The sequence below is a fragment of the Pristiophorus japonicus genome, chromosome 1 (assembly GCF_044704955.1).
Source record: "Pristiophorus japonicus isolate sPriJap1 chromosome 1, sPriJap1.hap1, whole genome shotgun sequence".
NCBI lineage: Eukaryota > Metazoa > Chordata > Chondrichthyes > Pristiophoridae > Pristiophorus > Pristiophorus japonicus.
The window spans coordinates 534,380,484-534,398,547 of record NC_091977.1 but is presented as its reverse complement, the minus strand read 5'-3'; the positions used below and the strand labels follow the sequence as shown (position 1 = coordinate 534,398,547).

At 48.0% G+C, this 18,064-nt stretch overlaps 1 protein-coding gene across 2 annotated transcripts in view; it reads left to right on the top strand.

Annotated features, from left to right (window-relative positions):
- Window positions 1-7,530, top strand: part of LOC139260782 (desmoglein-2-like) — a 106,603-nt gene extending 99,073 nt beyond the window's left edge. For both annotated transcript variants that reach the window (XM_070877035.1, XM_070877034.1), the window contains exons 14-16: window positions 1,482-1,603; window positions 2,544-2,798; window positions 4,590-7,530. In XM_070877035.1, the coding sequence (XP_070733136.1) occupies window positions 1,482-1,603; window positions 2,544-2,798; window positions 4,590-5,528 (1,316 nt within the window). In that variant the 3' untranslated portion in view covers window positions 5,529-7,530. The remainder of the gene's footprint in view (window positions 1-1,481; window positions 1,604-2,543; window positions 2,799-4,589) is intronic.
- The last annotated feature ends 10,534 nt before the right edge of the window (window positions 7,531-18,064 follow it).

Sequence of the window (18,064 nt, the reverse complement as noted above, 5' to 3'; positions counted from 1 at the left end):
CTCAACCGCACAGCTCATCGTGGAGAACCTGGACTCAATTAATTCGGGTTTTATTGAGTCTTGTGAACATCACGTGACTGGCTAAGCCACTCACCGTGCAACAGCTCTACAACTATTTTTGGTAAAACAATAAATCAAGTGCCCCCTTATTAAAGGGGCACTAAAACCGACAAATTAAACTTTTGACATTAATGGATCAAGTTAAAATTTGGTTGCCGGGGGTGATGATGCACTCCAGTCCCTCCGGCGCCCACCTCTCGCGGAAGGCCGCGAGTGTACCGGTGGACACCGCGTGCTCCATCTCCGGGGACACCCTGGCTCGGATGTAACCGCGGAAGAGAGGCAGGCAGTCGGGCTGAACGGCCCCCTTGGCCGTGCCCAGCAGCAGTCCTACGAGGAGGCTTTCCGACCTGCCTGCTCCCCTCCGCACAGGGTGCCCAAAGATCAGGAGCTTGGGACTGAAGTGCAGCCAGAATTTCAGGAGCAGCCCCTTCAAATATTGAAAGAGGGGCTGCAACCTCACGCATTTAACATAGACATGGAGCACGGACTCCTCCAGACCGCAGAAATTGCAGGCGGCCTGGGAGTCCGTGACCCGACTTAAAAACTGATTGTACAGGACTGCTCCGTGCATCACCCTCCAGGCCAAGTCCCCATTAAATAGAGGGAGGACTCCTGCGTAGAGTGCCCTCCACTGGGGACCCACACCTCCTCCGGGACAGTAAGATGGTGTGCCATGGCGTGTCCGGATGGCAGACAAGGATGGCAAGGTGGAGAGTGCAAGAGCAGCCCGCAACAGCTGTACAAACCTGCGAGCATACTTACCGGTGCATATATTACAGGCTCAACATAAGAAATAGGAGCAGGAGTAGGCTCCACCATTTAATACCATCATGGCTGATCCGATCATGGACTCAGCTCCACTTCCCCGCCCGCTCCCCATAATCCCCTTATTCCCTTATCGTTTAAGAAACTGTCTATTTCTGTCTTAAATTTATTCAATGTCCGAGCTTCCACAGCTCTCTGAGGCAGATTTACAACCCTCTGAGAAGAAATTTCTCCTCATCTCAGTTTTAAATGGGCGGCCCCTTATTCTAAGATCATGCCCCCTAGTTCTAGTCTCCCCCCATCAGTGGAAACATCCTCTCTGCATCCACCTTGTCGAGCCCCCTCATAATCTTATACATTTCGATAAGATCACCTCTCATTCTTCTGAACTCCAATGAGTAGAGGCCCAACCCACTCAACCTTTCCTCATAAGTCAACCCCCTTATAAACTCATAGTCTTCTTGGGCTCGCTGTCAATTTTTGTCTGATTACGCTCCTGTGAAGCATCTTGGGAGATTGTTTTGTATGAAAGGTGCCATATGAATGCAAACGTTGTTGTTGGAGACATTCTGGCTGTTTTTATTTAGTAAAATAATAGTTTTTTTTATTCGAGATGCAGTTTTTGATTAACTATTTCTCATGTTGCTTTCCAGTTATCCCTTTGTTGTTGATGGTTTGCCAATTTGGTGGTAGAGCTGACAGGATTATAATACCCGATGACTTTAAAGGAATTATAGACAAAACCAACATTGAAGGGGGAGGTGAAGTGGACACGGTTTGTAAATCTAAATCACTTGAACTGTCATCAATTTAGTCCGCCTCGGCTTATTAAGTGTTAAGAAATATAGAAACATAGAAAATCATTCAGTAAGATCATGGCTGATCATTCACCTCAGTACCCCATTCCTGCTTTCTCTCCACACCCCTTGATCCCTTTAGCCATATCTAACTCGCTCTTGAATATATCCAACAAACTGGCCCCAACAACTCACTGCGGCAGGGAATTCCACAGGTTCACAACTCTCTGAGTGAAAGTTAACATGCAGGTACGGCAAGCAATTAGGAAAACTCACGGCCCTGAACTTCCAGCCGGAGGCTTCCTGCGGGCAATTACCCCCCCACCGGAGAATTTTTACAAAATTACCTGGTGTTCCTGGAGGCGGCCCGGATTCCGGTGGGGTTACGGACCGAGAGCTGGTAATTGGAATTAGGCTGGCCGGCACAGACACGATGGTAAGTACTGCAGGGAATCGCATATACGGCCAGGGTGATCTCCTGGACTAGTTTCGATTACCTGGATGGGTCAGAGAGGAATTTTCCCAGATTTTCTTCCCCTAAATTGGCCTGGGTTTTTAATCTGGTTTTTGCCTCTCCCAGGAGATCCCATGGCTCCGGTTGGGGTGGAGTGTAGAATGTTTCAGTGTAAGGGGTGTCGCAGTTGTGTGGGGCGGACTGGTTGGGCCGGGTGCTCTTTACCTTTCCGCCATTGTTCATTGTCCATAGGTTTATATGTAACCTTCAGGGCTGCTGACCGAGGGCCGTGCGGCTCTTTGTCGGCCGGCGCGGACACGATGGGCCGGAATGGCCTCCTCCTGCGCTGTAAATTTCTATATTTCTATGTTATTAAATGGCGGAGCAGCTCAAGGAGCTGAATGGCCAACTCCTGCTCCTAATTCTTATGTTCTTATGACTGAATCTATTTTTGCTAAATGCAGAGTCTGCCATTCATTGTTCCTGTACGGGAAGGAAAAATTGCAACAGAAGCGGGAAAAGGTGGAGCCATTGCCAGAACCGATCTTTGGGCGGAAGAGGATTTTCAAGCCAGACAAATGATTCCGCCTCATAAGTGGGATGTTTGGTACAAGGCCAGTGGAACGAAATTGGGTCGACAGCACTGGAGTGGATCGTGGTCCGCTACAAGATTGATGGAAGGTTCCTGTAGGGATTACGTGCAATGCTACATTAATGAGGTAAGCAGATATTGTCCCATTTTAAACAGAGGTCTTGCCATTATAACTATTGGGTTAGAAGGAGAGGCTCGTTAATTTGAGCGGTAATGATGTGCATGGATTCAGACAGCACAGACCAGGAAATTCAGACTATCGTGTCCATGCTGGCTCTCTGAATGATCTACTAATTAGTCCTGTCCTTCTCCCATAGCCCTCCTTTTTAAAGTATTTATCCAATCCCCTTTTTGAATGAACATAAGAAATAGGAGCAGGAGTAGGCCATACGGCCCCTCGACCCTGCTCCGCCATTTAATACGATCCTGGCTGATCTGATCATGGACTCAGCTCCACTTCCCTGCCCGCTCCCCATAACCCCTTATTCCCTTATTGGTTAAGAAACTGTCTATTTCTGTCTTAAATTTATTCATCGACCTAGCTTCCACAGCTCTCTGAGGCAGTGAATTCCACAGATTTACAACTCTCTGAGAGAAGAAATTTCTCCTCATCTCAGTTTTAAATGGGTGGCCCCTTAATCTAAGATTATGCCCCCTAGTTCTAGTCTTCCCTATTAGTGGAAACATCCTCTCTGCATCCACCTTGTCAATCCCCCTCATAATCTTATATGTTTCGATAAGATCACCTCTCATTCTTCTGAATTCCAATGAGTAGAGACCCAACCTACTCAACCTTTCCTCATAAGTCAACCTCCTCATCCCCGGAATCAACCGAGTGAACCTTCTCTGAACTGCCTCCACAGCAAGTATATCCTTTCTTAAAGATGGAAACCAAAACTGCACGCAGTATTCCAGGTGTGGCCTCACCAATACCCTGTATAACTGTAGCAAGACTTCCCTGCTTGTATACTCCATCCCCTTTGCAATAAAGGCCAAGATTCCATTGGCCTTCCTGATCATTTGCTGTACCTGCATACTAACCTTTTGTGTTTCATCCTCAAAGAATTCCAGCAAATTTGTCAAACATGACTTCTCCTTCATAAATCCATGCAGACTCTGCCTGACTGAAATTTTGCTTTTCCAAATGTCCTGCTGCTGCTTTAATAATGGACTCCAGCATTTTCCCAACGACAGATGTTAGGCTAACTGGTCTATAGTTTCCTGCTTTTTGTCTGCCTACTTTTTTAAATAGGGGCATTACATTTGCAGTTTTCCAATCTGCTGGGACCTCCCCAGAATCCAGGGAATTTTGGTAAATTACAACCAATGCATCCACTATCCCTGCTGCTACTTCTCTTAAGACCCTAGGATGCAAGCCATCCGATTTCCAGCAACATCTTCTAACTGTGTACTGGAATTGTTGGCGAGAAGTGTTTAATCTTTAACCTTTTGTGTTTCATGCACCAAGTCCCGCTATACTGCAACACTTTGCAATGTTTCTCCATTTAAATAATAACTGGCTCTTTGATTTTTTTTTCTGCAAAAGTGCTTAAAATCACACTTTCCTACATTATACTCCATCTGTCAATTTTTTGCCCACTCACTTAGCCTGTCCATGTCCTTTTGCAGTTTTTTTTGTGTCCTCCTCACACATTGCTTTTCCTCCCATCTTTGTATCGTCAGCAAACTTGGCCACGTTACACTCGGTCCCTTCTTCCAAGTCGTTAATATAGATTGTAAATAGTTGGGGTCCCAGCACTGATCCCTGCGGCATTACTGATTGCTAACCCGAGAATGAACTCTTGTGTTTTCCGTATGCAGCATCTTGTAACTGCGAACTGCAATTGTTGGCGAGAGGTGTTTAATCCAAGAATCCACCATGTGTTTTTTTTTACGTCACCTTTGTGTTGTGTTTCAGAAGTTGCTTGCCTCTGCGACAGAGAGCCAGTCGCACCAAGCGCGCGATTGTCTGCTGGTCTACAGCAACGAAGGAGAAAATTCGCCAGTTGGCTCCCTCGACAGCTGCAGCTTTATCGAGGATGCCCTCGAAGACGACAGCTTCTTGAACGACCTGGGGCCACAGTTCAGGACCCTAGCCGCCATCTGCAGGGGCCAATCGGAGAGTCCCAGCGGGGCGGCCGGCGCGTCCGGGACCTGGGAGGCGGCAACAAGCGGTGGTGCCTCCATCCGACAGGAGCACGTGGCGAGAGAAGAGTCCGTTTCGTCCAAAGCGGTGACCCTGCAGAGAACGACTGTGAGCCCACCGCCCGCCCTGAAGCACGTGGTCGTGACGACCACCATCAATCCCAGCTGGAAGGAGCCACAGGGCATGCCCGAGCCAACGTTTGTCCAGAAGAGCGCGGCGACAAGCGTCAGAACAGCCGTCCAGGACGCGTCCTTGATCACCGATCCACCATTTGCAACCCAGTTTGGTTACGTGGCAGGAGGGATGCAAGGCACAATCCCTTCGCTCACCCCAGTTCCTGTTGTCCAGAAAAGTGTTGTAGTGACCAGCTCAGTTAATTCTGGCACGGGAGAGATGCCGGGCGTGATCGCTGACCCACTAGTTGGCCAGATACCTGTAATTCAGAAGAATGTTGAGGTGACCAGTTCATTTAATTCCAGTACAGCCGACATAAAAGGCATGATCACTGACCCATCAGTTAGCCAGATACCTCTAATTCAGAAGAACATTGCAATGACCAGGTCCGTTAATCCCCATGCAGGTGCCCTGCAAGGTTTCAATATTCCCCCTAAATTGGCGATGGATGATAATCTGCGGTCAAGCAAGTCTGGTGGTGGGGCGTATAGATCGGTAAAAAAAGTAACCCAAACCGTCCAGTTAATGCAGGAATAGACCTTTTCTTCAATCACTTTGATTCACGACATCACGGAAGGGAAGATATATATTTTTTTTAAATCTCAGCCTAAAAATACTATAACCTTTGGTGATTTTAAAGAAGAATAGTTGTTTTGGAGGGGTTTGCATAGTTTTGAGGATTTTGGCACACATCACTTTTTTGATTCAAGAGTACATTGTTTTTCCATAGATTAAGCGCACAAAAGATTCTGCAGTACATGTAGAGGTCTGAATAAGTTGTGTTGGTCAATGACTAGATGTTTGGTCATCAACGTCATAGGTGGACCCTCGAACGAGGATGACTTGTTTCCACGAGTTCACAGATGTTTCAATGAAGGACCCGATGTTCCAGTCCTGAACTCCAATTGAGGGGGTGGAAGATGCCTGTGGGTGGATTTTTTTAACGTGGGGTGACCGTTGCACATCAGCCACCACACGGGCTTGACAGAGCGAGGTCTTGGTCCAGTGGCAAGGGTTGAACCAGGACGACTGGAGACCTGCTCTGCTGCACGGACCCAGTGCGCACACATATCGCCCCTCCGCCACAAACACTCGCCACTCCTCCGCCACAAACACTCGCCACCCCTCCGCCATGATCCCTCGACGCCCCTCCGCCACAGGAAGGTGCGCACTTTACCTTTTCGCACACGGCGCAATTGAACAAGCTCTGGAGATTTTTTTTTAAACGTATTTATTTCCTCTGAGAGAGAAAATAAATTAGTTGGTCTACTTTTTGGATTTTACATTACTACCTTCAGACCTAATGAAAGGACATTTTTGCAAGACTCGTGAATCAATTGGCGTTATATTTGAATTAATTAAACTAAATTGGCAAAATAATTGCAGGGCTGTGGGGAAAGAGCAGGGTGGAGTGGGAGTGAGAGCCGGCACAGGCCCGATGGGCTAAACGACCTCCTTTATCTTTTTCTTTATTCATTGGATGCGAGCATCACTGGCAAGGCCAGCTCTAATTGACCGCGAGAAGATGGTGGTGAGCCGTCTTCTTGAATACAACTGAGTGTCTCGCTGGGCCATTTCAGAGGGCAGCTAAGAGTCAACCACATTGCTGTCGGTCTGGAGTCACATATAGGCCCAGACCAGGGTAAGGACGGCGGATTTCCTTCCCTAAAGGGACATTAGTGAACCCAGATGGGTTTTTAACAACAATCCGGTCGTTTCATGATCACTATTACTGTCGCTGGCTTTTTAATTCCAGATTTAATTAACGGAATTTAAATTCCCCAGCTGCCATGGTGGGATTTGAACTTGTGTCCCCGGATCATCACCCCCGGCAACCAAATTTTAATTTGATTTGATGTTTTGAAGTTTAATTTGTTTTAATTGCCGGTGTTTTTAGTGTCCCCCCTCCCCTTTTATAGGGGGCACTTGGAAAATACATGATTTTAAAAAAAACAACAAAAAACACTACAAAAATACAAAAAAAACAAAAAAGGGCATTGGAAAATGTTTGGAGTGGCCCCCCCAGATTGGGGGGTACTCGATATAAATGTTTTATTTGTCTCCTCTAAAAGAGTTGTATCCCCGGATCATTAGTTCAAACCTCTGGATCACTGGTCCCGTAACATAACCATTATGCTACCGTACTCCCAATTCTATGCTTCTATGATAAACATTTCCGTATTTGCAGTAACTGGAAAGCAACTCTTGTATTTAGATCATTTGGGATTAAGTTAAACTCCAATTGTGCCGATCCCCCAAAACATATAGCTCTTGGAGGCGAGGAAATTTAAAACACTTGAATTGCCTTTAAAATTCCAGATCTGAGGGTAGCAATTCAGGCCGGCCCATTCTTGAGATTGCGCGGGGGTGCACCCCCTCTGCCTGAATGGAGCGGCCCGAGGCGCCCCATCAGGCCTCGGTTCCATGGCGCTGCCGGCCAATGAGGAGTCGACGACAGCTGGGCCACTGCTAGCGGCAAAGATGGCCCTCGAGTCGGCGAAATGGGGCGGGGGGAGTGATAAACGGAGGCTGTCGAGAGTTTGGAGGCTGAGGTGGCCGGATCGAGGGGCAACTAAGGCCGGGCGGGAGCGAGGGGGGGGTGTGGGGGGGGGGGGCAGCGGTGTGTGTGGTGGGGAAGAGATAAAGGTCTGGATTTTCGGTTGGGGGCACATTCGGGGCGACGGGGCGGTAAATCTTGCAGCGAGAAATGGTTTTCCGCTGCCAGCTACAAAATTCAGCAGCTGGGCCCCTGAGTGTGGGGCGGAGCGCTAAGGGAGGCGTTCTACACACCTCTCTCCAGGGCACTAGGCCGGCTGAGCGATTGAAAATCCTCGGTTAGACGTTCCTTCCCTCACCGTCGCCGCAACCGCTTTCCCAGGCGGTCCCACCAGGGGGGGGGCGCTACGGGGTCAGCGCGAAACGCCAATCGTGGCGCTGTCGGAACCGGGGGCATCGCACACCGGCGCGCGCTCGCGGGCGGTACTGCTCCGCGCCCCTCCCCCACCCCCGCAAAACCGGCGGGACGCTGGAAGCCTGCCGCCCGCCCAGAAATCGTTTGCACAACCATACCCGTTACCGCCCCCTCCAGGCTGCCAATAGAGGAGCAGGCCCAATGAGAACACCGCCTCAGAGATCTCGGCTCCACGTTCAGCAGAGAGAGTATTTCATAAAACGGAACCTTGTTGGCCAAAGGCCTGATGCCCTGGCACTGGTTAACTCTGGGGCTATCCGGTCATGCAGTGGGGGGAAGGGAGAGGGGCTCAGACAGTGGGGGGGGGGAGGGGGCACCCTGATTTAGGGGAGGTAAATGATGCTGCAGGGGTGAGTCCCGCACGATGCCTTCGTATTCCTTTCCCCCCCCCCCCCCCGCCTCAATAGGGAGGGCGGCGCACTGCCAGCCAGGACCAGTTGGCGGCTTCCTATCCGTCATCTTGGAGGCTTAGTAGGCCAGTTAGCGCCCGAGTAAACAAGCGCTGCACGACCACACAGAGGCCCTGATGTTCTGAGGCAGCCTTGCAATTCTACTTCGCAGCCAAGCCAGGCAGAAAGACTGAACGTCCTTCTCTTTTCTCGAGGAGAAAAAAAAAAGTGTGATCCGATAGGGGTCTTTTTAAAATGAAGAAGGCGTTCGACAGGCTAGACATGGAGGAGATGGTTCCACTTGTGTCCATCAATATAAGATGGGGAATTCTGGAGAAACTTCTTTACCCAGAGAGCGGTGAGGATGTGGAACTCGCTGCCACAGGGAGTGATTGAGGCAGATAGTATCGATGCAATTAAGGGGAGGCTGGATAAACACATGAGGGAGAAGGGAATAGAAGGATATGCTGATAGGTTGGAGGAGGCTTGTGCAACCACTGGCGTGGACCTGGTTGGCCAAATGGCCTGTTTCTGTGCTGGAAATTCTTCTTAGGACTGGAAATTCGGTTGAAGGTTTTTTTGAGACGTTAATGTCGAGCGGGCGCTAAATTTAGCGGCAGGAAATGGTTTGCGTCAGCAGCTAAAAAATTTGGTGGTTGGGCCCTGAAAGTGGAGCGAGTCGCTTAGGGAAGGCCGTTCCACACCTCTCTCAGGGGCGCTAGGCCGGGGGAGCAACCGAATATCCCGTGCTAAAGAGCCGGATTTGTAGCGCCCTGAGAGAGGCCTCACAGCAACAAAAAAAAAAAGAATCGGAACAAAAAAACATTCTCTCCCCCCCCCCAAAATAAAGTGAAGTTGCAAAAGAAAATCTATTGACCGCACTTACCTCAGGCAGTCGTTCCTTTTCTCACCGACCCCCGGGACAGCTCGGCATGCCGGCTTTCTCCAGCGGGGTCACTAGGGGGCGCTACGGGTGCCGGGCAAACCGAATGTTGCCTCCGTGTCGATACCGGGGGCGCTGCACGCCGGCGCGACGCTTCTGGGCGATACTGCTCAGCGCTGCCGGTACCGGCACACCGAATTTGGGACCTTTAAACCCTGTAGCGCCCCTGTAGCAAGGGGCGCTGTCCAATCAAATTTCTAGCTCAATCTTGTAATGTTTTGTGGAACTGAGTGTCGTAACCTTTAAAACCGTAAAGATTTAAACCATTTTATTTTGTTGTACTATTGGTAACATCGCCTGTGCGGTAATCTGCATGCGTAATTTATAAAGGACTTTTTAAAGAGAATATATATATTTTTTAAACAGCATGGGGCAACAGACTTTAGGAAAGAGGTGAAGGCTTTGGAGAGGGTACCGAGGGGATTTTACTGGAATTGTTCCAGGGATGAGGGATTACAGTTACGCGGAGAGATGGGGAGAAGCTGGGGTTGTTCTCCTCGAAGCAGAGAGTGCTAAGAGGAGATTTGGTAGAGGTGTTCAAAATCACCTTAGAGAGTAAATAAATAAAGAGTACGGTTTCCAATGGCTGAAGGGTCGGTAACCAGAGGGAGCAGATTTAAGGTGAATTGGCGAAAGAACCAAAGGCGACATGAAGGAAGACGATTTTACGCAGCGTGTGGCTAGGATCTGGAATGCGCTGACCGATAAGGGCGGTGGATACAGATTGAATAGTCGCCTTTGAAAGGGAGTTGGATAAATACTTGAGGGAGAAAAGATTGCAGGGATATGGGGAAAGAGCGGGGGGAGTGGGACTGACTGGATCGCTCTTCAATAAGCTGGCACAAATTCGATGGGCCGAATGGCCTCCTATATTGTATGATGGCAAGTCTGTAGTGAACTTTCTGTCTGTACAACCTTTGTCTATTTGAGTTGTATTTTGTGGGTCTACAGGTCGAAATGCTCTAGAATTTACTGCTTTTTCTTCATAGAAATATGAATTAATTTCTTTTTACATCTGGATTTATACAGACTGGATATACCCGAATCAGGGCTGAATATGTTTTGATGTTAAAGGTGTATAATTGTATTCAGCAAATAAAACTCCACTGAATATTCTGAAGGTGATCTTGCTTTCTAAAATGCTTTTAAAAAGAGTGCATTTTGAGTTTGAATGTTTTTGCTTAAAATAAAGTTTTTGTCAAGCAATACTATTGTTTTTTTGTGTGTATATGTGCTATCGAGTGGTTAGGATCTGGAATGCACGGCCTGAGAGGGTGGTGGAGGCAGACTTAAGCGTGGCTTTCAAAAGGGAGTTGGATAAGTACCTGAAGGAAAAATATGTGCAGGGCTCCGGGGAAAGTGCGGGGGGAGTGGGACTGGCTGAGGTGCTCTTGCTCGATGGGCCGAATGGCCTCCTTCCGTGCCGTAATATAGGTGATATATAGGTGGGAATGAATTCAGTTTGCAAACTCTGTATGCTCTTGTCATTTTTAGTAAATTTATTTCGCTGTTACCATAAAATATTTTTTTCCAAAAGCTCCTATTTTAAATGGATGATCATTTATAAAGTAAAAGTATGTAAAATGCCTTTGTTTCTGGCTTTGAGGTGTAAGAGAGTGTTCGAAGATCAGGCCCTCAAATCTGCCACCAAGCTCATGGTCTACAGGGCTGTATGGCTCAGAGACATGGACCATGTACAGTAGACACCTCAAGTCGCTGGAGAAATACCACCAACGATGTCTCCGCAAGATCTGCAAATCCCCTGGGAGGACAGACGCACCAACATCAGGCCAATGTCCCCAGCATCGAAGCACTGACCACACTCGACCAGCTCCGTTGGACGGGCCACATTGTCCACATGCCCAACTCGAGACTCCCAAAGCAAGCGCTCTATTCGGAACTCCTTCAAGGCAAACGAGCCCCAGGTGGGCAGAGGAAACGTTTCAAGGACACCCTCAAAGCCTCCCTGATAAAGTGCAACATCTCCAACGACACCTGGAAGTCCCTGGCCAAAGACCACCCTAAATGGAGGAAGAACATCCGGGAGAGTGCTGAGCACCTCGAGTCTCGTCGCCGAGAGCGTGCAGGAACCAAGCGCAGGCAGCGGAAGGAGCGTGCAGCAAACCAGACGCCCCACCCACCCTTTCCTTCAACCACTGTCTGTCCCACCTGTGACAGAGACTGTAATTCCCGTATTGGACTGTTCAGTCACCTGAGAACTCACCTTTAGAGTGGAAGCAAGTCTTCCTCGATTTTGAGAGACTGTCTATGATGATGATGATACATGCATTATATGGTCTTGCGCAATCCCTATGCGCATTAACCACTGTACAGCAAAATTCTAAAAGGACAAAGGATGTTAAAAAAACAAGTCTGAAGGCTTTGTGTCTTAATGCAAGGAGTATCCGCAATAAGGTGGATAAATTAACTGTGCAAATAGATGTTAACAAATATGATGTGATTGGGATTACAGAGACGTGGCTCCAGGATGATCAGGGCTGGGAACACAACATCCAGGGGTATTCAACATTCAGGAAGGATAGAATAAAAGGAAAAGGAGGTGGGGTAGCATTGCTGGTTAAATGCAATAGTTAGGAAAGACATTAGCTTGGATGATGTGGAATCTATATGGGTAGAGCTGCAGAACACCAAAGGGCAAAAAACATTAGTGGGAGTTGTGTACAGTCCTCCAAACAGTAGTAGTGATGTTGGGGAGGGCATCAAACAGGAAATTAGGGGTGCATGCAATAAAGGTGCAGCAGTTATAATGGGTGACTTTAATATGCACATAGATTGGGCTAGCCAAACTGGAAGCAATACGGTGGAGGAGGATTTCCTGGAGTGCATAAGGGATGGTTTTCTAGACCAATATGTCGAGGAACCAACCAGGGGGGAGGCCATCTTAGACTGGGTGTTATGTAATGAGAGAGGATTAATTAGCAATCTCATTGTGCGAGGCCCCTTGGGGAAGAGTGACCATAATATGGTGGAATTCTGCATTAGGATGGAGAATGAAACAGTTAATTCAGAGACCATGGTCCAGAACTTAAAGAAGGGTAACTTTGAAGGTATGAGGCGTGAATTGGCTAGGATAGATTGGCGAATGATACTTAAGGGGTTGACTGTGGATGGGCAATGGCAGACATTTAGAGACCGCATGGATGAACTACAACAATTGTACATTCCTGTCTGGCGTAAAAATAAAAAAGGGAAGGTGGCTCAACCATGGCTATCAAGGGAAATCAGGGATAGTATTAAAGCCAAGGAAGTGGCATACAAATTGGCCAGAAATAGCAGCGAACCCAGGGACTGGGAGAAATTTAGAACTCAGCAGAGGAGGACAAAGGGTTTGATTAGGGCAGGGAAAATGGAGTACGAGAAGAAGCTTGCAGGGAACATTAAGGCGGATTGCAAAAGTTTCTATAGATATGTAAAGAGAAAAAGATTAGTAAAGACAAACATAGGTCCCCTGCAGTTAGAATCAGGGGAAGTCATAACTGGGAACAAAGAAATGGAAGACCAATTGAACAAGTACTTTGGTTCGGTATTCACTAAGGAGGACACAAACAACCTTCCGGATATAAAAGGGGTCAGAGGGTCAAGTAAGGAGGAGGAACTGAGGGAAATCTTTATTAGTCGGGAAATTGTGTTGGGGAAATTGATGGGATTGAAGGCCGATAAATCCCCAGGGCCTGATGGACTGCATCCCAGAGTACTTAAGGAGGTGGCCTTGGAAATAGCGGATGCATTGACAGTCATTTTCCAACATTCTATTGACTCTGGATCAGTTCCTATGGAGTGGAGGGTAGCCAATGTCACCTCACTTTTTAAAAAAGGAGGGAGAGAGAAAACAGGGAATTATAGACCGGTCAGCCTGACCTCAGTAGTGGGTAAAATGATGGAATCAATTATTAAGGATGTCATAGCAGCGCATTTGGAAAAAGGTGACCTGATAGGTCCAAGTCAGCATGGATTTGTGAAAGGGAAATCATGCTTGACAAATCTTCTAGAATTTTTTGAGGATGTTTCCAGTAAAGTGGACAAGGGAGAACCAGTTGATGTGGTATATTTGGACTTTCAGAAGGCTTTCGACAAGGTCCCACACAAGAGATTAATGTGCAAAGTTAAAGCACATGGGATTGGGGGTAGTGTGCTGACGTGGATTGAGAACTGGTTGTCAGACAGGAAGCAAAGAGTAGGAGTAAATAGGGACTTTTCAGAATGGCAGGCAGTGACTAGTGGGGTACCGCAAGGTTCTGTGATGGGGCCCCAGCTGTTTACATTGTACATTAATGATTTAAATGAGGGGATTAAATGTAGTATCTTCAAATTTGCGGATGACACTAAGTTGGGTGGCAGTGTGAGCTGTGAGGAGGATGCTATGAGGCTGCAGAGTGACTTGGATAGGTTAGGTGAGTGGGCAAATGCATGGCAGATGAAGTATAATGTGGATAAATGTGAGGTTATCCACTTTGGTGGTAAAAACAGAGAGCCGGACTATTATCTGAATGGTGACCGATTAGGAAAAGGGGAGGTGCAACGAGACCTGGGTGTCATGGTACATCAGTCATTGAAGGTTGTCATGCAGGTACAGCAGGCGGTTAAGAAAGCAATGGCATGTTGGCCTTCATAGCAAGGGGATTTGAGTACAGGGGCAGTGAGGTGTTACTACAGTTGTACAGGGCCTTGGTGAGGCCACACCTGGAGTATTGTGTACAGTTTTGGTCTCCTAACTTGAGGAAGGACATTCTTGCTATTGAGGGAGTGCAGCGAAGGTTCACCAAACTGATTCCCGGGATGGCGGGACAGACCTATCAAGAAAGACTGGATCAACTGGGCTTGTATTCACTGGAGTTCAGAAGAATGAGAGGGGACCTCATAGAAACGTTTAAAATTCTGACCGGTTTAGACAGGTTAGATGCAGGAAGAATGTTCCCAATGTTGGGGAAGTCCAGAAACAGGGGTCACAGTCTAAGGATAAGGGGTAAGCCATTTAGGACCGAGATGAGGAGAAACTTCTTCACCCAGAGAGTGGTGAACCTGTGGAATTCTCTACCACAGAAAGTAGTTGAGGTCAATTCACTAAATATATTCAAAAGGGAGTTAGATGAAGTCCTTACTACTCGGGGGATCAAGGGGTATGGCGAGAAAGCAGGAAGAGGGTACTGAAGTTGCTTGTTCAGCCATGAACTCATTGAATGGCGGTGCAGGCTAGAAGGGCTGAATGGCCTACTCCTGCACCTATTTTCTATGTTTCTATGTACTCATGATCTTTGAGATGGACTTTGTAAATCAACATTTATAATGTGAAAAACCCGATGCTAACATTTGTCACATATATAATTAAAAACTATTGGAATCATCATCGAAATCGAGGAAGACTTGCTTCCACTCTAAAAGTGAGTTCTCAGGTGGCTGAACAGTCCAATACAGGAATTACAGGGCCCAAGTTTCCACATGATTTGCGCCTGATTTTTAGAAGCAACTGGTGGAGAACGGACTATCTTAGAAATCGCAATTCTCCACATTTTTTTTTCTGCAGTTCTAGTCAGGTAGAACAGTTCTACTTTGGAACAGAATTTTTTCTTCAAAAGGGGGTCTGTCCGGCCACTGATGCCTGATTTGAAAGTTTCCACAGTGAAAACGTACTCCAAACTAACTTAGAATGGAGCAAGTGAAGATTTTTGTAGAACTGAAAAAACCTGTTCTACACATTAAAAAATCAGGCGCAGGTTACAAATTTGGCGTCCAGAACGAGGTGGGAGGAGGGGGGAGGGGGGGAAGGGAAGTCATTAAATTCTACAATAAATCCTTATTTATACTTCTACAAATATTATACAAATAAATCCAACCTGAATAAACATTTCTAAGCAAAGAAAAGATTAAATAAACCATCTTCCTACCTGTGTGAAAGTGCTTCAGGCAGCTCAGCGGTGTGGCGTTGGTCCCGCGAACGGGAGGGAGGGGCAGGCAGGCAGTAACCCGGCAGTAAGCAGCCTTCCACTTGAGGTGGAAGCCTTACAGTCAGCTCAGCATCGTTCCCGCGAACGGGAGGGAGGGAGGGAGGGAGGGGTAGTAAGCAGGAAGCCTCAGTGCTGATGTGCTGATGGCAATGTGCTTTTATTAAAAAATGTTCAAAAATTAAACAGCTACAAAGAACTACAAAAATGGCCGAGTGCCAATGTTTCCTTCACACTGCGCGTGCGCGAACGCTCCAACGCGCACGCGCAGCGTTGCCGGCAGGAAAAAAACTAATTTAAATGGTACCCGCCCCTCCCACTTACAAAATCGGCACGAGTGTAGGCTCCGCCCCCCTGGGCACCGCGCCAAACAGACAAGGAGCTGCAGGGCGCTCCAGAATCGCCCGTTTTTTTTTCGGCGCGAAAAACGGGCGCCCAGCTCGGAGGGGCTCATGTGGAAACTTGGGCCCGTAGTCTCTGTCACAGGTGGGACAGACAGTGGTTGGAGGAAAGGGTGGGTGGGACTGGTTTGCCGCACGCTCCTTCCGCTGCCTGCGCTTGCTTTCTGCATGCTCTCAGCGATGAGACTCGAGGTGCTCAGCGCCCTCCCGGATGCACTTCCTCCACTTAGGGCAACATACATGGAAACATATAGAGATGGTGTAAAATGATTTATTGGGATTTATTGCGAAGTTCTGCGATCAGGAAACATGGGAAAGGCTTGGACTCATCTCTCGAAAGGAGAAGGCTAAGGGGTGCCCCCTAATAGACGTCTTCAGAATGATGAAGGGGTTTGATAGGGTAGACATTGAAAAGATGGTTCCACTTGTGGGGGAGACCCAGACCTAGCGGCCATGAATATAAGACAGTCACTAATAAATCCAATGGGGAATTCAGGCGAAATGTCTTTACCCAGAGAGCGGTGAGAATGTGGAACTCGCTGCCACAGGGAAGGGTTGAGGTGAATGGCACATGTGTATTTGAGGGGAAGTTAGATAAACACATGAGGGGGAAAGGAATAGAGGGATTTGATGAGGGGGTGAGATGAAGAGAGGTGGGAGGAGGCTGGTATGGAGCATAAACACCGAACGGTTGTGCTGAATGGCCTGTTTCTGTGCCGTTAATTCTATGTAACCTTGAGTTAGCATTCGGTGATCATCTTGTAATCCAGTTCAGCTCCCCCACGGCCACCACTAGGTGGTGCTATTGTGCACGCTGTCCAGTTGCACCCACCATTTTGTTTCAGAACCCAATTTTTGGAGGTATTTTTATGCCCCGTGCTTTTCCTGGATCCCAATTCCCCCTTTACCCATCTGATCCATGGGTAATATCCGACTTGAGATTTCAAGCTTCCGGCCACAGTGCGCCTTGCCCCCTCTCTTTTCCTTGGCTGAAGTGGGATGGGATTAAGACCATCGCACGGAGCTATCTGCTTGACTCGTTCGCAACCATCTCTTTGGTGTGTCTCGTTCTGGTTGGTCCACATCTGGAGTCCTGCGTTTCTGGGCTGCCGCACCTCGGGAAGGTGTTTTACTATTCTCATTTGTCTCTGGTCTGGCATCAGGGTCCCATAACCCCTATATGAGAGATAAATATCGGCCAGGACACCAGGGGTAACTCCTCCCCTGCTCTTCTTCGAAATAATGGCCATGGAGATCTTTTGCATCCAGCCGAGAGGGCAGACGGGGGCCTGTGTTCAACGTCTCATCCGAAAGGTAGCACCTCCGACAGTGCGGCGCTCCCTCAGCACTGCACTGGAGTTTTGTGCTCAAAGTCCCTGGAGTGGGACTTCAAGGCCAAGGTGCTACCCACTGGCGGACACGTTTGAACTCAATATCAGAAACTCAACAAAAACGTGCGGTTATACAACCACGACCACTCTCGTACAAAATGCACTGCTGGGGAATCGTTATAGAATCATAGAAATATTATCACACAGAATATTTCAGCCCAACGTGTCCGCGCCGGTTGAAAAACAGCTATCCAGCCTAGTCCCACTTTCCAGCTCTAGGTCCATAGCCCTGTAGGTTACGGCACTTCAGGTGCACATCCAAGTACTTTTTAAATGTGGTGAGGGTTTCTGCCTCTACCACCCTTTCAGGCAGTGAGTTCCAGACCCCCACCGCCCTCTGGGTGAAGGCATTTCCCCTCAAATCCCCTCTAAATTTATTCTTCAATCAAGATAACAAAAGCAGATTATAGGGTCATTATCACATGGCTGTTTGTGGGAGCTTGCTGTGCGCAAGTTGGCTGCTGCATTTCCCACATTACAACAGTGACTACACTGTAAAAGTACATCATTAGGCTGTAAAGCACTTTGAGACGTTCGATGGTCGTGAAAGGCGCTATAGAAATATAAGACTTTCTTTCATGAAGTGCACTACACCTTCTCTCATGTCTATTCATCGTAAGCAACCGACGTTCTTTAACACAATGTGAGGGGGAGGTCATTGTGAAGGACAGATGTGCATCCTTGGAAGATGCAACTGGCCTTGACTTGCCCGGTAAGATCATTGAGCTTCTTCACGCGCTGCCTGGGATGGGAGAGTTAGCAGGCAGTGCTTGGGTCGATTCCTTCCATTACCCCCGCCACTCCATGGCAGCTCTTCTAGGGGTCCTGCAGTGCTCGGTGCCAAAGGAACTCGGGCAATTCCTGCCTCTGCCTGAGAGTCTGGTGAACACATGTGGTCTTGCCAACCAGCCAGGCATTCTGGAGCCTGGCTACTTTCATGCCAGGCACATAGGCAACACTGCCACCTTGTGGTGATGGTGTCCTGCTATTCCAGATAGTTAAGGAGAAAAAAACAGAC